Here is a 25,354-nt window from a genome sequence, read left to right on the forward strand (position 1 = left end):
GAACAAAGTCAAAGGTACACTTACCCCTCCTGGGGGATATTTAAATCCCTTCCACATCGTTCCTGCAATGAGAAGCATCCATAAGACAACGATCATTGTGGGGCTTCTTGCTTGCTGGTGGTATGTGCCTAGGGGAATGGATGGTTCTGGAAGGTGGTGTTCTATTCCCTGAGTCCTGGGAACTGGGCTGTCTTCATTAGGGACTAGAGGATGGATGGCCCAGCATGACAGCTCCTGGTTGAGGATCTCTGGGGTCTACTCTAAACTAAAATGGCTCTCCATGGCCATTTTGGGGGGGCAGGGCTCAGACACCAATTGTGACATCAGCCCCTGTGACACTTGGGAAACGATCACAGTGCACAGCTATGGGATGGCTGGCAAGGATGCCACATATGTTGGTGCTAAAGAAACCTTATCAAAAGGGCCCTATACTCCAGTGACTGTTTAGGATCTTGGTAACATCACATCCTTAATAACTAACTCATTGCATACCAAAATATATAACTATTGGCTTTAAGCAATCAAAAAAATGCTATTCAAAAAACAAAACACCCTGGATTTACTGGGTGATTAACTGGTCAAATACACTATGAGTAATTAACCTTAATGCTAGCATTAGGTTGTTCAAAGAAGAAAATTCTCACATTTTGTGAAATACAATTTTCATCATGCAGCATAAACCTCCTTCACCATGGGATAGGAAAACAAGAAAGATGGACTATTATGCTTATTTCACAGCTGAAGAAATAGGCATAGAGTAGTGTAAGTGATTTGGTCAGGGTTACACAATGTGGCAGTGACTCAGCTAAACATGTTCCCAGTTCTTCCATCCACATCCCCATGCTCACAAAGGTCTGACTGCTTTGGGCCAATGCTCTTGGGGAAATCCTGGGGCAAATGGATAATAAAAACAGAACAAAACAAACAAGCAAAAAACCAACAACAACAAAAAACCAATCCTCATGTATTGATCTTAGTATACCTAAGCCAGGCTTGACACCCCTACCTTCTAAAAAAAGACTTCCAAAAAAACTGTTCCTCTAATCAGTATATTAAGACTACAAAGAGTTAAGTTTCTCTAACAATGGAAAATACTCAGAGGGGGAAGAAATAGGATGCAAGAAACCCAGAAAGTGGTTTTTGAAAGGGATAAGGTTCATTTAATATTTTCTGTAGGCAGCCTGGTCCAGTGGAATGAATATGAGAGGCCAGTAGGCCTAGATATCCATGTTTGTATCCTACCCTCACCATTGAGCTGGTTGTGTGCCCTTGGGTGAATGCTTGAAGGACATGTCATCAGTAAATCTTTGTTGATTAGTTCATTATTTTGGTTATCAAGTTAGTGCTTTACTAAATGCTAATTGTTAAGCTTTGCACTAAATACCTTACATGAATTCCCATATGTAATTTTTATAAAAATAGTTAAAATACTGAGATCTCCCCTTGTATAGATGAAGAAACTGAGGTTCAAGAAAGTTATTTAAATTTCCCCAAGGTCACATAACTAATAAGTTGCAAAGTTAGAACTTGAACTTATGTTAAGAATTAACTTGAACTTAACTCTAGTTTTATGATCTACCAAAAAGGTGGTTAAAAATGTTGGCACAAGCTATGCTGGTAATCCCAGCAATTCAGGAGGCTGAGGCTAGCAAGATTGAGGCTAGCCTCAGAAATTTAGTGAGACATTGTCTCAAAAATAAAATAAAAAGGGCTAGGGATATAAGTCAAAGATATAGCACCCCAAGGAAGGAAGGAAGGAAGGAAGGAAGGGTGAGTTGGTACAAGATAGTACAGTATTTGTGAGGAGAAAATAAATGGCAATTATCTTTAAGAGCAATACCTATAGGGCTAGGGGTATAGCTCAGTGGTACAGCACTTGCCAAGTATGTGAAAGACCTGGATTCTGTCCCCAAAACTGCAAAAAAAAAAAAAAAAAAAATCACAACAAAACAAAAGAATACCTATACCTGAACCTTGGCCTTAATAGTACTCCCCCCAGTCCTCTTTTTCCACTGAATACCACAAATCATTTCCCCTTCTGTGGCTTACTCTGTTTTCCAGGAGAACAAACATTCTCCAAGGAGACTCCAGTGCTAGAGTTTTCTGGAAATGGGGAAACCCAGCCCAACAAATCTGACCACCCACTCACAGTGACAGATCTTCCTCCAAAGCCCGGCTCCTCCGTCGTGCCTTGCTCTCACGAATGGGCCACTTCTGTTTCCACTTTAGAGTTGGGGGCTGAGTCAGAAAAAAAATTAAAAGTCAAGATGGCTTCTACTTGTTGGTCTTGTGAGTAAGTACCTCTGTGTGGTTACTGGAAGTGCTGCTGAATTGTCCCCGAAGTCCCCACAGTCCCCATTCCTACCAGCAACTCATGATCTATTTGTCTTAGAATCCAGAAGCCAGGCACTATCTCCAAAGGACCCCTTATACATTTCAAGGAAGTGGGGGAAACAAAAAAGTACATAAAAGAAGGATGTCCCAATGGGATGAAGAGGAGCCTGGGAAACTAACTTTATTCCCATCACATCCTAACTTCCAATTAGTGGCGAGACTTCAACTCTCTTTCCTATTTGGTCAGAAATCCCAGATGGGAGTGTGAGGCAGAGCTAGAGGTGGCTTCCAGGGATTTACACACAAAGTCATTACTTACCACAAACTCTGGAAATGTGCCCATGTAACATGCAAGTCCAACAAAAAGCATCCAACCAAGCACAATCATGATAAAAAGGATAATAATTTCTAAAATACAATCGCACAGTGAGAGACTATTCACCAAGATCTTGGCAAAGGAGCGTGCTCATGAAACCTTCAGTTGATAGAGATCTTGCATGTCAGTTCCATTCCTTGGCTCCAAAGGATCCCCAACTCCCTAATGGAGAAGTCGGAGTCTAGTAGGGCATTGTGACATCATTAATCACATGGCCCAGACTCAAACCACACCAGAGATGCTTCCCCTGGACCAGTAGCTAAGCAGCAAACTAAGCTCTTTGTATCCATTATCTCATAGAAGCACTATGAGGTAGGTATTACTATTAACCCCATTTTGCTAATTAGAAAACTGAGGTTTAGAGAGGCTATGTGACTTGCACTAGGGTACACAGCTGGTGCTCAAGATCCTGCTAAGACAGGATACAGCTGCTTGTTAGGAAGTTGGGGGGTCTTAATATTAGAGACAGAGCTGGGGGTTGTAGCTCAGTGGTACAGCATATGCCTACCTGTGCAACCCCTACGTTCTAACCCTAGCACTGAAAAAAAGTTAGAAAACAGGTATTTGGAAATGTATGTTGTCTGATCATGACACCTGTGAATGAAACAAAATAAGTTCTATGGAAATGATAGATATATTTTCTGTCCCTACAGGACCTCCTTCTCATCTTGGAAGGTTTTCTCACTACTATTGATACATTCTTTTATGGCTTTAAAAAAAATTGTTCTTTTTGGTTATACATGACAGTATATGTTGACATATTTATAAACAACATGGAGTACATCTTATTCTAATTAGGAGTCTAGTCCTGTGGTTGTACATGATTATTCACTTGGAGTATTTATACATGTACATAGGAAAGTCAGATTCATTCCTTATGTCTTCCCTATTCCTGTCCCTGCTCCCTTCCCTTCATTCCCCTGTTTATCTACTGAACTTCTATTCTTTCCCCCACCCTCCTTGGTGTGGGTAAGCATACACATATCAAAGAGAACATTCAACCTTTGGGGTTTTTTTTAATTGGCTTATTTCACTTAGCGTAAGTTACCAGATCCATCCATTTTCTGGTAAATGTCATAAAATCATTCTTTTTTGTGGCTGAGTAAAATTCCAATGTATACATATACCACAATATCTTTATCCATTCATCTGTTGAAGGGCACCTAGGTTTGTTCCATAGCTTAGCTATTGTGAACTGAGCCACTATAAACACTGATGTGATGCTGTTTTTAAGTCCTTTGGGTCTATACTGAGGAGTGGGATAACTGGTAGTTCCATTCCAAGTTTTCTGAGGAACCTCCATATGGCTTTCTATAGTGGTCACACCAATTTTCAGTCCCACCAGCAGTGTATGAGTATACCCTTTTCCCCACATCCTTGCTGACATTTATTGTTACTTGTATTCTTGATTGTTACCATTCTGACTGGAGTGAGATGAAATCTCAATGTAGTTTTGAGTTTCCTTAATTGCTAGAGATGTTGAACATTTTGTTTTCATATATTTGTTGACCATTTATATTCCTTTTGGAAGTGTCTGTTCAGTTCTTTGTCCACTTATTGATTAGGATATTTGGGTCTTTGGTGTTATTAGTTCTTTATATATCCTGGAAATTAATACTTGCACTGAGGTGCAGGTGGCAAAGATTTTTCTCCTATTCTGGAGACTCTCTCTTAGAGCTCTTGATGGTTTCCTTTGCTGTGAAGAAGCTTTTTACTTTGATACCATCCCACTTATCGATTCTTGATTTTACTTCTTGTACTTTGGGAGTCTTATTAAGGAAGTCAGTTCCTAAGCCAACATGATGAAGTGTTGGGTCTACATTTTCTTCTAGTAGATACAGGGTTTCTGATCTAATGCTTAGGTCTTTGATCCACTTTGAGTTGAGTTTTGTATAGGGTGACAGATAGGGGTTCAATTTCATTCTGCTACATATGGATTTCCAGTTTTCCCAGCACCAATTGTTGAAGAGGCTATCTTTTCTCCAATGTATGTTTATGGTGCTTTTGTCTAGTATGAGCTAACTGTATTTATGTGGGTTTGTTTCTGTGTCTTTTATTCTGTTCCATTGTTCTTCATGTCTGTTTTGGTATCAATACCATGCTGTTTTTGTTACTATAGCTCTATAGTATAATTTAAGGCCTGCGATTATGATGCCTCCAGCTTCAATTTTCTCACTAAGGATTGCTTTGTCTATTCTGGGCCTCTTATTTTTCCAAATGAATTAATGATTGCTTTCTCTGTTTCTATGAAGAACATCATTGTCATTTTAATAGGAATTGCATTAAATCTGTATAGCACTTTTGGTAGGATGGCCATTTTGATAATACTAATTCTGCCTATCTAAGAAATGGAAGGTCTTTCCATCTTTTAAGTTCTTCAATTTCTTTTTCAATGTTCTCTAGTTTTCATTGTACAGGTCTTTCACCTCTTTCGTTAGATTGATTCCCATATTTTTTTCTTTTTTGAGGCTATTGTGAATGGGATGATTTTCCTAATTTCTCTTTCAGCTGATTCATCTTTAGTGTATAGGAACACAATTGATTTATGGGTGTTAATTTTATATCCTGCTACTTTGCTGAATTCATTTATGAGTTCTACAAGTTTTCTGGTGGAATTTATAGGATCATGTCATTAGCAAATAGGGATAGTTTGAGCTCTTCTTTTCCTATTTGTATCCCTTTAACTTCTTTCTTTTGCCTAATTACTCTGGCTAGAGTTTCAAAGACTGTGTTGAAGAGAAGTGGTAAAAAGAGGGCAGCCTTGTCTTGTTCCAGTTTTTAGAGGGAATGCTTTCAGTTTTTCTCCATTAAGAATGACGTTGGGGGTGGGGGAAAGGGAAAAAATAACAGAATGAATCAAACAACATTACTCTATGTAAATTTATGATTACACAAATGGTATGCCTTTACTCCATGTACAAACACAGAAACAACATGCATCCCATTTGTTTACAATAAAAAAAAAAGAATGACGTTGGCCTTGGGTTTAATGTATAGATCTTTTATGATATTGAGGTGTTTTCCTACTATCCCTAGTTTTTCTAGTATTTTGAACATGAATCAATGCTGTATTGTCAAATGCCTTTTCTGCATCTATTCAGATAATCATGTGATTCTTGTCTTTAAGTCTATTAATGTGGTGAATTACATTTATTGATTTCCATATGCATTCCTAGAATGAAACCCACTTGATCATGTTGCACTATTTTAAAATGTTTTAATATGTGATTTGCCAGTACTTTATTAAGAATTTTTGCATCTGTGTTCATCAGGAATATTGGTTTTAAGTTTTATTTCCTTGATATATCTTTGTTGGGTTTTGGAATCAGGGTGATACTAACTTCACAGAATGAGTATGTAAGGGTTCCCTCCTTCTCTATTTCATGGAACAGTTTCAGGAAGATTGGTATTAGTTCTTCTTTGAAGGTCTTATAGAATTCGGTTGAGAATTCATCTAGTCCTGGCTTAGGCTTTTGATGGCATCTTCAATTTCATTGCTTGAAATTGATGTTTAAATTTTCTATGTCCTTCTGGTTCAATTGGGGTAAGTCATATATGTCTAGAAATTTGTTGATGTCTACAAGGTTTTCTATTTTATTGGAGTATAAATTTTCAACAGTTTCTTATTATCCTATGTATTTCACTGATGTCCATGGTGATATTTCCCTTGTTTTCATGAATTTTAGAAATCTGAGTTTTTTTCCTGCTTCCTCTTGATTAGCATCTGGCTAAGGATTTGTCAATTTTGTTTATTGTTTCAAAGAACCAACTTATTGTTTTGTTAATTTTTAAATTTTTTTGTTTCAATCTCATTGATTTTAATTATTTCTTGTCTTCTACTACTTTTAGTGTTGGTTTGTTCTTCTTTTTCAAGGGCCTTGAGATGTAATGTTAGGTTATTTATTTGGTGACTTTCTATTCTTTAATGAATGAGCTCAGTGCTATGAACTTTCCACTTATAACCACCTTCATAGTATGCCAGAGATTTCATTGCTATTCTCATTTATCTCTAAGTATTTTTAAAATTTCATCTCTGATTTCTTCTGCTATGTATTGATCATTCAGTAACATATTACTTAATCTCCAGGTGTTAGAGTAGCTTCTATTTTTTATTATATCATTGATTTCTAATTTCATTCCATTATGATCTGATAGAATGCACGGTATTATATCTAATTTTTTTTATATTTGCTAAGCATTGCTTTGTGGCCTAGGATGTGGTCTATTTTAGAAAGATGATTTGTGTGCTACTGAGAAGAAAGTGTATTCACTCATTGATGGATGAAATATTCTACACATGTCTGTTAGGTCTAATTTATTAAAGGTATTTTTTATTTCTGTAGTTTCTTTGTTTTAGTTTGGATGATCTATCCAGTCATAAGAGAGGAGTGTTAAAGTCATCCAGTAGTATTGTGTTGTGATCTATTTGATTCTTGAAATTGAGAAGGGTTTGTTTGATGTACATAGATGCTCCATTGTTTGGGGAATAAATATTTAGATTGTTACTTCTTATTGATGTATAATTCCCTTAAGCAGTATGAAATAACCTTCTTTGACCCTTCTGATTAACTTTGGCTTGAAGTTCACTTTATCTGATATGAGGATCGAAATCCCTGCTTCTTCACAAGATTCATGTGAATGATATGTTTTTTCCTATCCTTTTACCTTCAGACAGTGGATGTCTTTGCCTATGAGATGAGTCTGGTGGAGAGAGCAAATTGATGGGTCTTGTTTTTTAATCCAAACTGCCAGTCCAGTCTATGTCTTTTGATTGATGAATATGTAGGTCATTTACACTCAATGTTATTATTGAGAAATAATTTTATTCATTGCCATTTTATTTCTGGTTCTTAATTTGAATTAATTTCTCCTTTGATTGGCTATTCTTCTAGTGTAGTTTCTCCCTTTGCTGTTTTTTAATTTTATTTTTCATTTCTTCTCCATAAAATATTTTATTGAGTTTATTCTGTAGTGCAGGCTTTCTAGTTGTGAATTCTTTTATAAAACTTCTTATTTTAAATTGTTTTATTTTTTAATTTGTTCTAATTAGTTATACATGACAATAGAATGGATTTTGACACATACAGAAATGAAGCATAACTTCTCATTCCCCTGGCTATCTATGGTGCAGAGGCACACTAGTAGTGTAATCAAAAAACATGTATACAGGATAATAATGTCCTTCTCATTCCCCATGCTTCCCATCCTCACAACCCCTCCATTTCCCCTCACGTCCCTCTGCATAATCCAAAGTTCCTTCATTCTTCCCTACTTCCTGAACTATGGATCAGCTTTCGCTTATCAAAGAAAACATTCGGCCTTTGGTTTTTGGAGTTTGGCTTATTTCCATTACCATGATATTCTCCAGTTCTATTCATTTACCTGCAAATGCAATAATTCCATTCTACTTTAAGGCTGAGTAACATTCCATTGTTTATATGTAACACATTTTCTTTATCCATTCATCTGTAGAAGGGCATTTAGGTTGCTTTCATAGTTTAGCTATTATGAACTGAGCTGCTTTAAACCTTGATGTGGCTGTGTCACTGTACTATGCTGATTTTAAATCCTTTGGGTATACACTGAGGAGTGGGATAACTGGATCAAATGGTGGTTTCATTCCAAGTTTTCTGAGGAATCTCCATACTGCTTTCCATAGTGGTTGCATCAATTTACGATCCCACCAGCACTGTATGATTAGTGTACCTTTTCCCCCACATCCTCATCAACACATTATTGCTTGCATTCTTGATAATTGCCATTCTGTCTAGTTGTGAATTCTTTTAACTTTTTTTTTTTCAACTTGCCATATTTATTGACAGGCTGACATGCCTCAACATGGATGGGGTTGTTCATTGAGAGGGAAATATTGCTGCAGTATTCCTTTCACTTCTTTTTATTTTTTATTTTTATTGTAAACAAATGGGATACATGTTGTTTCTGACTGTACATGGAGTAACAGCATATCATTTGTGTAATCATACATTTATAGAGGGTAATGATATTTGATTCGTTCTGTTATTTTTTCCTTCCCCCACCCCTCTTTTCCCTCTATACAGTCCCTCCTTCCTCCATTCTTGCCCCCCCCACCCCAAAGAATGATCATCTGCTTATCAGCGACGAGATCATTCGTCCTTTGGTTTTTTGAGATTGACTTACCTCACGTAGCATGATATTCTACAATTTCATCCATTTGCCTGCAAATGCCATAATTTTCTCATTCTTTATGGCTCAGTAATATTCCACTGTGTGTGTGTATATATATGTATGTATGTGTGTGTGTGTGTGTATATATATATATATATATCACAGTTTCCTTATCCACTCATCAACTGAAGGACATCTAGGTTGGTTCCACAATCTGGCTACTGTGAATTGAGCAGCTATGAACATTGATGTGGCTGTATCTCTGTAGTATGCTGATTTTAAGTCCTTTGGCTATAGGCCAAGGAATGGGATAGCTGGGTCAAATGGTGGGTCCATTCCAAGTTTTCTAAGGAATCTCCACACTGCTTTCCAGAGTGGCTGCACTAACTAATTTGCAGCCCCACCAGCAATTTATGAGTGTACCTTTTTCCCCATACCCTCTCCAACACCTATTGTTGCTTGTATTCTTGATAATCGCCATTCTAATTGGGGTGAGATGGAATCTTAGTGTAGTTTTGATTTCCATTTCTCTTATTACTAAAGATGTTCAACATTTTTTCATATGTTTGTTGATTGCTTGTAGATCTTCTTCTGTGAAGCATCTGTACATATCCTTAGCCCATTTGTTGATTGGGTTATTTGTATTCTTCGTGTAGAGTTGTTTGAGTTCTTTATATATTCTGGAGATTAGTGCTCTATCTGAAGTATGAGTGGCAAAGATTTTCTCCCACTCTGTAGGCTCTCTCTTTGCATTGCTGATAGTTTCCATTGCTGAGAGAAAGCTATTTAGTTTGAATCTGTCCCATTATTAATTCTTGCTTTTATTTCTTGTGCTATGGGAGTCCTGTTAAGGAAGTCTGATCCTAAGACGACATGTTGAAGATTTGGACCTACTTTTTCTTCTATAAGATGCAGGGTCTCTGGTCTGATTGCAAGGTCCTTGATCCATTGCGAGTTGATTTTTGTGCAGGGTGAGAGATAGGGGTTTAGTTTCATTCTGTTGCATATGGATTTCCAGTTTTACCAGCACCATTTGTTGAAGAGGCTGTCTTTTCTCCATTGCATATTTTTGGCACCTTTGTCTAGTATGAGAAAATTGTATTTATTTGGGTTTGTGTCCATGTCCTCTATTCTGTACCATTGATCTACCTGTCTATTTTGGTGCCAATACCATGCTGTTTTTGTTACTATTGCTTTGTAGTATAGTTTAAGTTCTGGTATTGCAATACCCCCTGTTTCATTCTTCCTGCTAAGGATTTCATTAGCTATTCTGGGTTTCTTATTTTTCCAGATGAACTTCATGATTGCTTGTTCTATTTCTGTGAGGTACGTCATTGGGATTTTAATTGGAATTGAATTGAATCTGTATAGCACTTCTGGTAGTATGGCCATTTTGATAATATTAATTCTGCCTATCCAAGAACATGGGAGATCTTTCCATCTTCTAAGGTCTTCCTTAATTTCTTTCTTCAATGATTTATAGTTTTCATTGTAGAGCTCTTTTACCTGTTTGGTTAGATGATTCCCAAGTATTTTATTTTATTTTTTAAGGCTATTGCAAATGGAGTTGTTTTCCTCATTTCCCTTTCAGCTGTTTCATCACTTGCATATACAAATGCTTTAGATCTATGCGTGTTGATTTTATAGCCTGCGATTTTGCTGAATTCATTGAAGAGATCTAGAAGTTTTCTGGAGGAGGTTTTTGGATCCTCTAAATATAGAACCATGTCATCAGCAATACTGATAGCTTAAGTTCATCTTTTCCTATTCGTATCCCTTTAATTTCTTTAGTCTGCCTAATTGCTCTGGCTAGAGTTTCGAGGACAATGTTGAATAGAAGTGGTGAAAGAGGACATCCCTGTCTTGTTCCCGTTTTCAAAGGGAATGGTTTCAGTTTTTCTCCATTAAGAATGATGTTGGCCATGGGCTTAGCATAAATAGCCTTTACAATGTTCAGGTATGTTCCTACTATCCCTATTTTTTCTGCTTTTTTGAGCATGAAGAGGTGTTGTATTTTGTCGAACGTTTTTTCTGCATCAGTTGATATAACCATGTGATTCTTATCCTTAAGTCTATTGACATGATGGATTATGTTTATTGATTTATGGATGTTAAAGCATCCTTGCATTCCAGGGATGAACCCCACTTGATTGTGGTGCACGATTTTCTTAATATGTTTTCGAATACAGTTTGCCAATATTTTGTTAAGGATCTTTGCATGTATATTCATCAAGGATATTGGTCCAAACTTTTCTTTCCATGATGTGTCTTTTCCTGGTTTGGTATGAGGGTGATATTAGCTTCATAGAATGAGTTCGGTAGGGTACCCTCCTTTTCTATTTCCTGGAATACTTTGAGAAGTATTGGAATGAGTTCTTCTTTGAAGGTCTTGTAGAACTCGGCTGAGAATCCATCTGGTCCTGGGCTTTTCTTGGATAATAGATTTTTAATGGCTTCTTCTATTTCATTGCTTGATATTGATCTGTTTAAATCGTGTATGTCCTCCTGGTTCAGTTTGGGAGGAGCATATGTCTCTAGAAATTTGTCAATGTCTTCGGTACTTTCTATTTTGTTGGAATACAGATTTTCAAAGTCGCTTCTCATTATGTTATGTATCTCAGGGTGTCTGTCATGATATTTCCTTTTTCATCATGAATTTTAGTAATTTGAGTTTTCTCTCTCCTCTGTTTTGTGGCTAAGGGTTTGTCTGTTTGTTTACTTTCTCAAAGAACCAACTTTTTGTTTTATCAATTTTTTGAATTGTTTCTTTTGTTTCAGTTTCATTGATTTCAGCTCTGATTTTAATTATTTCCTGTCTTCTATACTTTTGCTGTTATTCTGTTCTTCTTTTTCTAGGTCTTTGAGCTGTAATGTTAGGTCATTTAGTTGTTGACTTTTCATTCTTTTCTGGAATTTGCTCCATGCAATGAATTTTCCTCTTAGTACCACTTGAGAGTGTCCCAGAGATTTTGATATGTTGTATCATCATTCTCATTAACCTCTAAGAATTTTTTTATCTCCTCCCTGATATTTTCTGTTATCCCTGTTTCATTCAATAGCATATTATTTAGTCTCCAGGTGTTGCAGTAATTTCTGTTTTTATTTTGTCATTGATTTCTATGATCTGATAGAACACAAGGCAGTATCTCTATTTTTTTGCATTTCCTAAGGGCTGCTTTGTGGCATAACATACAGTCCATTTTTGAGAAGGTTCCATGTGCTGCTGAGAAGAAAGTGAATCCACTTGTTGATGGATGGAATATTCTATATATGTCTATTAAGTCTAGGTTACTGATTGTGTTATTGAGTTCTATGGTTTCTTTGTTCGGTGTTTGTTTGGAAGATCTATCTAGTCGTGGTAATGGTGCATTAAATTCACCCAGAATTATTGTGTTGTGGTCTGTGTGATTCCTGAAATTGAAAAGGATTTGTTTGATGTACAAGGATGCACCATTGTTTGGGGCATAAATATTTACAATCGTTATGTCTTCCTGATTTATGGTTCCTTTAAGCAGTATGAAATGTCCTTCTTTATCCCTTCTGACTAACTTTGGCTTGAAGTCCACTTTATCTGATATAAGGATGGAAACCCCCAATTTTTTACTGAGTCTGTGTGCATGGTAGGTTTTTTCCTATCCTTTTCAGTCTGTGGATGTCTTCAGTCTGTGGATGTTTTTTCTATGAGATGAGTCTCTTGCAGGTAACATATTGTTGGGTCTTTCTTTTTAATCCACTCAGCCAGTCTATGTCTTTTGATTGATGAGTTTAGGTCATTGATGTTCAGAGTTATTATTGAGATATGACTTGTAATCCCAGTCATTTGGCTTATTTTTGGTTTTTAAGTTGGCTTGGTTTCACCTTTGAGTGGTTTTTCTCTAAGGTAGTTCCTCCCTTTGCTGACCTCCATTGTTGTTTTTCATTTCCTCCTCATGGAATATTTTGTTGAGAACATTCTGTAGTGCAGGCTTTCTATTTGTAAATTCTTTTAGCTTTTGTTTATCATGGAAGTATTTTATTTCATCTTCAAATCTGAAGGTTAGTTTTGCGGGGTATAGGATTCTTGGTTGGCAACCATGTTCTTTCAGAGCTTGAAATATGTTGGTCCAGGCCCTTCTAGCTTTTAGAGTCTGGGTTGAGAAGTTGGCTGCTATCTGTATTGGTCTCCCCCTATATATAATCTGATGCTTTTCTCTTGCAGCATTCAAAATCCTATCTTTATTTTGAATGTTAGACATTTCCATTATAATGTGCCTTGGTATGGATCTGTTGTGATTTTGCATTTGGTGTTTTGTAAGCCTCTTGTATTTGATTTTCCATTTCATTCTTCAGGCTTGGGAAATTATCTGATATTATTTCATTGAATAGGTTGTTCATCCCTTTGGTTTGTATCTCTGTGCATTCCTCAATCCCAGTAATTCTTAAATTTGGTCTTTTCGTGATGTCCCATAGTTCTTGGAGATTCTGTTTATGATTTCTTACCATCTTCTCTTTTGGGCAACTTTATTTTCAAGATTAAATATTTTGTCTTCACTGTCTGAGGTTCTGTGTTCCAAGTGGTCTAGTCTTTTGGTGATGCTTTCCATTGATTTTTTTTATTTGGTTTATTGTTTTCTTCATTTCAAGGATTTTTTTTTTTTTGAGAATCTCTATCTCTTTTTTGAAATGATCTTTTGCTTCCTGCAGGTGCTCTTTCAGCTTATTGGTATTATCAATCATTGCCTGCGTTTGTTCTCTTATCTCATCCTTTGCTTTGTGAATCATCTTAATCATGTATAATCTGAAGTCCTTTTCTGACATTTCTTCTAACATACTGTCATTGGATTCTATTAATATAGAATCTAGATTTGTTGGATCATTTTCTTCCCTTGTTTTTTCATGTTGTTCATGTATCTTCCCCTCTAGCAGTGCAGATCCGGGGTATTGCAGATTTCCCCCTATCGGCTTATAGTGGCCCTATAGGTTTCCAAAACCTTTTCTTCAAGGGGAGATCAATATTAGCAGTGCCCAATTCAGACACTATGCAATCCTAGACCAAACAGCCCCTATGAGGACAATAACAAAATTGTCATAATAAACAGAATGAGTTCAAATATTATCTTCAGTAAAACAAACAGATTTGCAATAAGGTCTGCAGTTTCTAATGGAGGACAAAGAGGATGCAGAGGGATGTAGAATGTGGCTGTTAATGGGATAAGAAAAGAATATACAGAAGTTCTAGATAATAGAAAGGGTGAGAGTGTAATCAAAAGAAATTGGATGCTAGCATGCAAAGAAGGGAGAAAGAGATTATGAGGGAACAGGTAAACAAAAGAAAAAGAGAGCAAGAAAAGTAAAGAAATAAAAACTTAAAATATTTCAATAAGGAGAAAAAATAAAATCTACAGTGTAACATACTATATATGACTATATAGTAATGAAACCTCCCAGTGTTCAGTAGCCTGATGCATGAGAGGTACCTGACATTGAGCTTCAAGTCTCCAGCAAGCGTCTCAGGATGTGATTTGCCCCACCTAAAGATCGGAGCTCCAGCTTCCAGGATTATCCAAGATGGCTGCTCTGGCTTTGAAATGTGTTGGCAAATGGGGAGCTGCAGCTCAGGGTGTGGACGTGGTCAGCTGGAGGTCCTGGAGGCAGGGTGCGGTTGGTCAGGCAGGGGTCCTGGAGGTTGGGTGTGTTTGGTGTGGTTGCGGGATCCTGTAGGCTGGGTGCAGTCGGCCTGGGGTCCTGGTAATATGGCGCAGTCGGTCTGGGGGTTCTTGCAGCAGGGAGCAGTCAGTCAATGTGAGGGTCCCAGAGGCAGGCTGAGGGCTCCTGGAGACGGGGCTCAGTCAGTCCGGCCAAGGGTCCTATGGGGCCTGGCTGTTGTCTCTAAACGGCAGCAGCCACGTGTAATCAAACCTGCAGGTACTGTAACAGTGAACTACCACGCAACAGCAGGCAGCTGGTGCTCCACTGGTGGTCGGCAATCAGGTTGCTGACTGTTGTCGGATGGTCGGGAGGTGAACCTCGTGCATTGGGTGATGGATAGGTGTAAGGCAGGCAATGGACAGGTGAGAGGCAGGCAAATGGCAGATGATAGGTGCCTGACAGTGAGCAATCAAGAAACAGATATCCTCTGTTTGAAACCAGAGTTACGGAGCGACAAGGAATGCAGCCTCCCTCTAGTGCGCCATCTTGGATCTCCTCTCTTTTAACTTTTTTTTTATGTTGGAAGGTTTTTTATTTCATCATCAAATCTAAAGCTTAATTTTGCTGGATACAGTATTCTTGGTTGGCATTCATTTTCTTTCAGCGTTGGGTATATATTATTCCAAGACCTCTTAGCTTTATAATCTGGGTTGAAAATCTGCTAAGATCTGGACTGGTTTTCCTCTAAATATGACCTGTTGTTTTTGTCCAGCAGCCTTTAAAATTTTATCCTTATTCTGTAGGTTGGGCATTTTCATAATGATGTGTGTTGGTGTAGGTCTGTTGTGATTTTGAATATTTGGATTCCTGTAAGCCTCCTCTATTTTATTTTCCATTTCATTCTTAAGGTTTGGGACAGTTTCTGATATTTATTCATTGGTTTATTTCCAAGCTTTCATCTATTCTGATAAATCTTAAATCTGCTCTTTTCATGTTATCCCATATTTCTTGAAAGTTCTGTTAGTAGTCTTTTAACATCTTTTCTCCACGGTCAACTTTCTTTTCCAGATTATATATTTTGTCTTTGTTGCCTGAAACTCTATCTTCCAAGTGGTCTAGTCTGCTGGTGATGCTTTCCATTGAGTTTTTAATTTGGTTTATTGATTCCTTTATTTTGAGAATTTTTGATTGATTCTTCTTTAGGATTTCTATCTCCTTATTGAAGAGATCTTTCACTTCTTGGATTTTCTCTCTGATTTCACTCCTTACATCATCTTTTAAGTCACATATCAGTTTAACTAAAGAACTTTCTAAATCCCTTCTCTGATATTTCCTCCAGTGTGTTATCATTGGATTCTGTTAATGAGGTATTTTGATTTGTTTGGGATGGTTTGTTCCCTTGCTCTTTCATACTGTTTGTATGTCTACCCATTTATCACTAAGAATCTGAGGTGCCAGAGCTTCTACCCTATGAACTTATAGTCTTACTGAAGTTTTCTAGTACCTTACAGTTTAGGGGAAGACGAATAATAACAACCACAAATGCAATCAATATTCAGCATTAAACTAAATACTTAGTTCCTACTTTGGCATCTACAATGTTAATTGGCAGTATAAACAGAAATGGCATGGAATTGCCAACAGTAGAGATACAGTGTTTACAAAAGGGTTTTCTATTTCAAAAAGGTAAAAAGGAAAAATACAGAGATGTAGGATGTAATAATTGCAAGGGAGGATGAGATAGAACAGTAGTAAAGAGTTAAAGGAAGAGTGAAAGATGGAACAATAGAATTTGTTAGTGAAAGAAAAGAGAAGAAGAGAATCAAGGAAAATAGGAGAAAAATAATATGAAACCAAACCAAGGTATAGTAATCAAAAACCCTGGTCCTAGGGCTGGGGTTGTGGCTCAGTGGTAGAGCACTTGCCTAGCATGTGTGAGGCACTGGGTTTGATTCTCCTCACTGCATATAAATAGATGAATAAAATAAAGGTCTATCAACAACTAAAATTTTTTTATTTAAAAAACAAAAACAAAACTCTAGTCCTCAAAAGACAAGAGTCAAAAAAATAACTACCTTTGAGAAATACTAGAAATGGGCTGGGATTGTAGCTCAGTGGTAGAGTGCCTGCATACCATGTGTGAGGCACTGGGTTCAATTCTCAGTACCACAGATAAGTAAATAAATAAATAAAATAAATGTCCTTCAACAACTAAAAAAAAAGAAGAACTGCTAGAAATGAGGAGTGAGATATATATATATATATATATATATATATATATAAAATGTTCAAATGTACATGGACCATTCAACATACAAAAATTAAAAACCAAAAAGAAAAGGTTCTTGATGGAAGATTAAGGAGTTTTTTCCATTGGAATGATCAAAATTTTTTTCTATGATATTTTATGTTGGTTGTCAGTTCTCAATTGTTGTTCTTTCCATTTTTTTCTTGGGAAAAATACTGCACACAAGAGTAGTAGTTGGGGGCTGTCAATTCCTTTTTTTGGGAGCTAGTCAGGTTGCCCACTCTCAGCTTCCCTTCTCAGCAGTATGAGGTGGGCAGATTGAAGCCTGTTGTGTATTCTACTCACAGTGAGGTATTGCTGTAGAGTTCTGTGAAAGAGGTTCCCACAGCTGGAGCTTCTGAAGGCAGGATTTGAGTCTAGTTAGACCCCCAGTACTCTGTGGAATGATGTTTGGTGAAGGTTTTAAAGAAGCACACCTTCTGAGTCCAGCTGCTTCTGAACTGCCTTGGGCATCTGTACAACCAGAATCTCCCCTGGGTTCTGCTTGAGCAGGGGAAGAGCCAGTTCTCTGCTCATATTCTCTGTCCTGTTTATTTATTTCCCTGTTTTCTGTCCTGTTTATTCATTTCCTTTTATAACCAAACTTCCTAGACAAGTGGCCCACACTCAAAGTCCTTTATTTAACCTATATCTTTTCCCCACAAGCACCACATTTTGATTTCTAGTCCCCACCCCACTACTTAGATGCCTTCTCAGATGTCACAAAGCATCCTCTTTTGTCAGGTCTAATAATTACTTCTTGTTCCCTTTCACCTGTGTACACTGACTAGGTGCCCTCTTCCCTTCATCTGAGTTTTTCCTACATATGCACCTCCCTATATATTATCTCTATACCTCCTTTATTGGGAGGAGGTTTTGGGGGGTTGAACCCAAGGGTGCTTCATACCAGTACTTTTTACAACTTTTATTTTAGGATAGGGTCTTGCTTAGTTGCCCAGGCTGGCCCTGAACTTGTGATCCTCCTGCCTTAGTGCCCCCAAGTTGTTGGGATTATGGTGTGAGCTGCCATACCTATTTTATTTTCATTATTTTTAATTATGAAGATACTACTCATTGTAAAACATGGGTGTGTAAAGAAAAACTCAAAACTCTCTCCCTTTTTCTGTCCCCTATTCCCATCCCCATCATCTAAGCAATATTATCAGACTGGTGCAGATCCTTCTGCCGAAGAGTTCTCGAAGCAAGCAAACAAACAAACAACAAAAACCCTGAGTTCTCTACAAGCTTGCAAACATCAATATATATTTGGAGGAACATAGAGGGTCTGCCCTAGTGTTGCATGTGCCAGTATGCAACTTCTTTTTCTCCTATATCAATACATTGTGGTTATCCCTCTGGAACATATTATATTAAAAAAAATCTATACATTACTTTTTTTTTTTGCTTTTAATAGTAAACTTCATTGAGGTATAACTTGCATTTTATAATATTCTCTCATAATGTAAATTTTACTCTTATGTACTTGATGATTTCTGAGAAATCTATCAATCTTATAACTACCACCACCACAGGCAAGACAGAAATGATTCTTTTAAAAGCTGGCTCAGTGTTCCTTTGAAGTTAATCCTCTCCCCACTGACCCATCTCTTGGCTCCTGGAAACCACTGATGTGCTTCCCCTACCCCTCTATTGATGTGCTTTTGCATTTTCTAGTACTTCGTATAAATGGAATCATATGCTTCTTTCACTCAGTATAATGCTCTTGTGATTCATCCTGTGTTATATGATAGTTGTATTCTGTTTTACTGAATTGTATTCCATTGTGGAGGCAAAGCAGTTTATCAGTTTATCTGTCAAAGAACATTTACATTGTTTCCAGTTGGGGGCTATTATGAATAGAGATGCTGTAAGTACTTATATGTGTTTTTTTGTATGAACGTTCTTTTAATTTATCTAGGATAAAGACCCAGGAGGGTGATTACTATGATCATTTCTTAAGTGGCTATTTAAAATTTTCCTCTTTATCAACAGTTTGTAGCAAGTTGATTTTGATGTGTCTTTGTGTTATTTTCTGCATGCTTCGTCTATGTGAGGTTAGATAAGTTTCTTGGATCTGTGAATTTATGGACTATCAAATTAGAAAACTGTGTAGCTATTATTTCAAAATTTTCTTCTCTCATGACCCCTTCTAGACCTCCCTCACATGTGTGTTAAACCAGTTCATATTGTTCCATAGCAAGTGCTTTCTACTGAATAATTTCTATTGCTTTCTTCAGATTCAATTTCCCCAGTGTCTAACCTTCTGTTAGCTCCAATGTGTTTTTCATCTTGTATTTTCAAGTTTTAGAAGCTCAGATTGTTTTTAAAATAATCTTTCATGTTTCTCTAAATAATGTATTTTCCTTTCACAATCCTGAACAAATTTTTCCTTGATCCACATTTTTAATTGGTGCATTATAGTTGTACATATATGTAAAACAATATAATTTGATAAATATCACTCCTTGCCCCTTTCCTCTACTGATCTTCCTTGGATTTTTGTTTATTTGTTTGTTTGTTGATGGACCTTTATTCATTTATTTATATGTGGTGCTGAGGATCAAACCCAGTGCCTCACATGCCAGTAAGCACTCTACCACTGAACCACAACCCCAGCCACTCCCTTTGAATTTCATGAGATCCCTGCCGCCCTTCCCTGCCTTTCTTTTTCCTCTCTAGCTTCCACATATGAGAGAAAACATACCATCCTTGACCTTCTGAATTTATTTCATTTAGCATAATGGTTTTATCCATCTTCCTGAAAACGACAAATTTTATATGGCTGAATAAAACTCCATTATGTATGTATACCATATTTTCTTTTTCCATTCATCCACTGATGGACACTTAGACTTGTTCCTTAGTTTGTGTATTATGAATTGTGGTGCTGCAAACATGGGTATGCATGTATTACTCTAGTATGATGACTTCAATTCTTCAGAATAAATACTGAAATGTGTTATAGCTGGGTCATAGTCTTTCGAAGAAACTCCATACTGATTTCCACAGTGGTTGAGCTGATTTATGATCCCCCAACAATTTAAAAGTGTTCCTTTTCCTCCACATCCTCTCCAGAATTTATTATTTGTATCCTTGGTGACTGCCATTCTGACTGGTGTGAGAAGAAATTTCAGTATAGTTTTGATTTGTATTTCCTTAATTGCTAATGATGTTGAACATTTTTCATATATTTACCATTTGCATTTCTTCTTTTGAGAAATGTCTGCTTAATTCACTTGCCCATTAATTAATTTGATTATTTGATTTCTTGGTGTTCTTTAAAGTTTTTTGAGTTTTTCAAATGATCTAGATATTAATCCTGTCAGAACAGTAGCTAGCAAAGATTTTCTCCCATTCTATAGGTTTTTTCTTCACACTCCAAATTATTTCCTTTGCATGCAGAAACTTTTCAATTTGATGTCTTTCCAGTTATTAACTCTTGGCATTATTTCCTGAGCTTTAGGAGTCCTATTGAGAAAGTTATTTCCTGTGCCTAGATGCTGGAGTGTTGATCCTACATTTTATTCTAGGAGTTGCATAGTTTTGGGCCTAATTCTGAGCAATTCATAATGAACATTTTAAGAATCTTGCCTGTAAATCTGTCATCTCTGTAATTTTTAAGTCTATTTTGATGGCTGTTTTTCTTTTTGTGTGGATGATATTTCCTGCTTCTTTAAATGTCTGGTAACTTTTGGTTGGATGTTGAACATGTTGAATTTTACTGGATTCTGTTATATTCCTTACAAGAGTGCTGGGTTTTGTTCTAAGAAGATGCAGTTAAGTTACTTGGGATCAGTTTGATTCTTCTGAAGCTTGTTGTAAGCTTTGTTATGGAAAAGAGCAATCTTACTAAAGGATTAATTATCCCCACTACTGATATATGACTGTTCTTCTCTCTGATATTAGATCTTCTGTTCTGTGTAAGTTTAAAAAGTGTTTGGCTTACGGCTCCTGGTAATTCTTCTCCAGGCCCAATGGAGTTTTATCCCTCTGTATGTGCAGACAGAAGTCAGTCAAAGCCTCTTGAAGGCCCCTGTGAAAATCTCCAGAGTTCTTTGTGGAGCTCCCTCTTTTCAGTACTCTATCCTGCAAACTTCTGGCAATCTGGCCTCATTTGTCTTCTGATAGCTTTCTCTTCAACTCATCAAGACTCAGTTTGAGTATCCTTCTCTGTACTCTAGTCTGAAAACTGCCTCCAAGCTGGGGAAATTATAGGTCTAGCTTCATTTGTATATTTTCTTTCAGAGGTCACAGTCTTGTGCTTCTTCAAGTACAAGATCTGAAAAGAATTATTTCATACATTTTGTGAAATTTTCTATATGTTCTATATGGAGAGAGGTAATTCCCGGATCAGGAGGTCTTTCCTAGAAGCCTGATTTATTCTTTAATTCCTGCATAGTATTCTACAGTTTATTTCATCTTTCTCCTAATGATTTACTCTGTCAAGGTTCAGTCAGGAGACAGGACAGTAATTTGAACTGGAAATGTTTAATAAAGCACACAGTTATTTGAACAGGGAATGTTTAATAAAGAGAAATATTAACTAGAAGTAAGAGATTAACTATGGAAGGGCTAGAAAGTAGTACATATTACAAGAATGGCATAGAGAGAGTAGCCACTATTGTTGGGGGCATTTGCCGGCACCCCCCCAACATTACTCTCTCCAAGATGGTGCCTGGCACAGTGCCACAATGAGTCTGCAGCACAATGCTAATAAACAGGAAGCGCATCTGATTGGTGGTTGATTCCTTTCCTGGTCCGTGCTGAGCTCGTGACCAGTGCATGCACCCATCTCCTTAGCCTGGAGCCCATGCATCTTTCACATGAACACTCACGTGCACTTACTCTGATTGGCTTCTGCTTTGCTTCTGCTTATCAGTTTGTTTTACTAAAAAGATATATATGAAAGCGAACAAAGAATAAAGAGAGAGACCCTTACTACGTGTGTGTGTGTGTGTGTGTGTGTGTGTGTGTGTGTGTGTGTGTGTGTGTTTATCGCCACTGGACGAGGATAACTATCTCTAGTGGACAGTACCCATGGAAGAAATAAATTTGGAAGAGCCCCTTCTGGGGCTGAGATCTAAACTTGTTGGAGAAGTCATGGTGGCCATGACCAACCAGATGGTAGAGAGGTCCAATGAGCTGTTGCAAGCCAAACCTAGCAAGGAGGGAACCACTCACTCTTGGAGGTGATGGTGGAATTTTCAGGAAGCCGCCAGAGTGGGTTCTGTCAGGTTTACTGAGCATCGTTGAGAAACTGGGGATGTGCCAGGAGAATGGACCAGGAAGTTTCCCTGAGGGGAGCTGGTGGAACTCACTGGCAAACTGTTTCAGGGATGCAGAAGTTATTCACAGAAGGGCCAAGGCACTTGGTAGGGTGAGTACTACTAGATGTTCCCACAAATGCCACTGGCAGCCACATAGGTGAACCAAGAAGGAAACATGTATGCTACACCTAGGAAGAGAAAGCCCTGTCTCCTGCAGCATCTTCCCTAAGGCATTCTACTAACAAAACTTAATACATCCACTTATCAAAACAGAATTGCTTATAGGGTCCAGTTCCATTACGGCAGAGCAAGAAACAAATGGTGGATTTGGAATTGAAAGGCAATAAGTGAATAGCTGATACCATATGCACTTCCATTTTTCCAATTTTTGTTATTATTATTAAAAGCAAAATTTCTTAGTTGAATTTCTCTTAAGTATTTCCATTCTTTTTTCCTTAGCAAAGAAACAACACAACAATAAGGTCTATGGTCAATTCAGACAGAGCATGGAGAGGCTGCATAAAATCCTTATGAAAAGAAACAGGGTAAGAAAAGCAAGAAAAAATTGCAGTATATCATTTCACAAAGTATAAAAACAGGGCCACAGAGGTTGTAATAAAGGATGTTTTTGAAAATATGGCCTGAGATGAAGAATATGCTGATTATTGGTCAATGAAAGACAACAAGTTCCCTACATCTAAGAAGCATAATATGATAAGGATACACCTGTGATATTTGCAGTAAGAAGGTCTCATCCCCAAATGATACATCTTGACAGGCCAACAATTATGAAAGCAACTGAGATAAAAAGCAGGGTATCAAGAAACAAATTCTAATTTTAAACAAGTCATTCTTGTGATTTTTCCTAAAACTTCAAAGAAAGATATAGAATGTTACAAAATTTTCCATGTTTTAGTTTTTTTCTTTTAACATAATTAACTTTTTTTTTTTTCAGTGCTGGGGATTGAACCCAGGACCTTGTGCTTGCAAGGCAAGCACTCTACCAACTGAGCTATACCCCCAGCCCAAAATTAATATTTTTTTATACCATATATCCTGGTTATTTTTATTTCTATAGGACAGATTCCCAAAAGTGGAGTTATGGGGTCAAAGGTACATCACACAACTTTGCCAAAAAATTATGAACCAATTAGGCTCCCTCACAACTACATTTGAATTTCTTAAGCTGGATCCAGTGGTCTTCAGTGAAGTCAGGAATATTTCAGAAAGTGGACACAAAACTGATGGTATACATAAACATAAACATTTTTAGGGCAATTCTATATCTTCCAATGTGGCTTTTCTTAAAAGTGTGAAACCCAGGCAAGGCTGAGAAATAATATACTATATACCTTCATTTCCCTACACTTTCATTCATTCAGCAAACTTTCCACTGAAGTTCTCTTTATCTCTTGCTTACTAAATATTAGTTGAATTAATAAATGCATGTATTCAAGCACACAAGGCAGTAGGAACATAGAGGTGAATGAAATTCAACTCCTATTCTACAGGGCCTCACAGTCTTTGTGGATAGAAAGAAGGTGGAAATGAAGGTAGACAGGTATGGCAGTACAAATATTCCAGCAAGCACTAAGGCATGAGGCAAAAAAGAATGAAACATACTTGGGGAAGACTGACTGTTTCAACCTGCTTAGATTACAGGATCTAATAGCACCAGTTTTAGGAGAGAGGGTGGCCAGTCTAGAAGTCAGGGGTTGGCTTTACAAAACCTAAGTTTGTATTATATACCTTCCTTTTATAACTAAATGTCAAAAGGCACACAGTTCTGACTTTCTAAACTATTATTTGCAGTGCTAGGGACTGAACCCACCCAGGGTCTCATGCATGGTAGGCAGGTGCTATACTCTAAATTATTACCAATCACAGTCTCATCAAAGTTTCACACAGTAAGAGGCAGTATAGTATACAGATTAGGAACATGGTTTTTGATATTACATATAATAATTTAACCTATCTGAGTCTTTAGTTTCTGTCTGTAAAATGAAGCTAGTTATACTAGATATATTCTATTTTAAGATGCACACTTTTTCACATTCAAGCTCTTCTGAAATAAATACACGTTAAAGCCAATATTCATATTTAATTTTCTAGTCTTTTTCTACCACCCCAAAGCTATCATTAATACACCTTTTACTTAAAAGGAATCTCAGAACATGAAAACAGTTAGATATAACACTAACCCTCAGTTTCATCATCAGTAAAACTGATGTACTAATTCTATCCAGGTCACAAGGTTTTATAAAGATTAACTAAAATAAAGTCCATCAAACTCTTTCCACAAAGGAAATCACACATATACAGGCAAACAGGTTCATAGTGACTAGATTAGAAGAGAACTAGTGGTCTGGATGGAAGGTCACTTCCATAAAAGGCTTTTTCATAAAAGATGTAAGAAACTTGTTCAGGCCTTGCTGCTAATTTGATACCTTTTCCTTGATTAATAGATTTCTGACAGGATTTGTTAAACTCTGGAGCCCCTGGAAGTCCTACTATTTCTAAAGTGTGCCAGATCTGGCTGAGGTGCACTTTTATACAATCAGAAGGGCTGGGAATGTAGCTCAGTGGTCAAGTGCTTGCCTCGCATGTGCAAGGCACTGAGGTCTGATCCCCACCACCACATATTCAGAAAACAAAATTAAGAACAAAAACTTAATCAAATAAAATAATTCTTCTGTTCAAAACCTTCCAGTGGCTTTTCTTTCTCTCAGAAGAAAAGCCCAAAAAAGAAAAAAGCACTAACATCAGGGATCTAGTCTGACATAGTTAGACCTCAGTATTGTTAGAAGCTGGCCTGGCACTCATAGATAGGTCAGGTTATTTTATTTATTTATTTATTTATTTATTTATTTATCTATTTATTTTGGGGTACTGGGGATTTAACCCAGAGGCACTTAAAAAATCCCCACGCCTTTTTAAATTTTTCATTTTGAAACAGGGTCTCACTAAGTTGCTTAGGGTTTTGCTATTTTGCTGAGGCTGGCTTTGGACTTGGAATCCTCCTGCCTCAGCCTCCCAAGCCTCTGGGATTACAAGCATGTACGACTACACCCAGCTGCCAGGTTATTCTTCTGTCGCACATAAACTATTTCACAAAATATCAACACCAGACAGAGTCAGTCAGATCATGAGAAAGTGAGACACAGCAGGGCCACTTAATTTTGTCAGAACAAATACAAGAACAAGGTCACTGTGTAAACTCTGAAATACCAAACATCCTCCTCTCTCTTATAAAACTGATGTTTCTTTACCAATTACAGCTTTATACTCACCCTATTTTGTCTATCTTACAGATAA

At 37.2% G+C, this 25,354-nt stretch overlaps 1 protein-coding gene across 14 annotated transcripts in view; it reads right to left on the reverse strand.

Moving 5' to 3' along the window:
• Positions 1–25,354, reverse strand: part of MISFA (mitochondrial sheath formation associated) — a gene marked incomplete at its 3' end in the record, with an annotated part of 120,497 nt that overhangs the window by 19,383 nt on the left and 75,760 nt on the right. For 5 of the 14 annotated variants that reach the window (XR_013757501.1, XR_013757503.1, XR_013757504.1 and 2 more), the window contains 2 exons: positions 2,150–2,238; positions 25–62 (listed from right to left, as the gene is read on the reverse strand). Coding sequence is in view for 1 of the 14 variants with exons in the window: in XM_079101897.1 (XP_078958023.1) it covers positions 2,146–2,238; positions 2,654–2,722 (162 nt within the window). Of the gene's footprint in view, positions 1–24; positions 63–1,840; positions 1,916–2,145; positions 2,239–2,653; positions 5,549–16,775; positions 21,052–25,354 lie in introns of those variants that run through there. The other 9 variants (XR_013757502.1, XR_013757505.1, XR_013757507.1 and 6 more) reach the window with 4 other exon arrangements.

The sequence above is a fragment of the Sciurus vulgaris genome, assembly GCF_902686455.1.
Source record: "Sciurus vulgaris genome assembly, chromosome: 11".
Classification (NCBI taxonomy): Eukaryota; Metazoa; Chordata; class Mammalia; order Rodentia; family Sciuridae; genus Sciurus; species Sciurus vulgaris.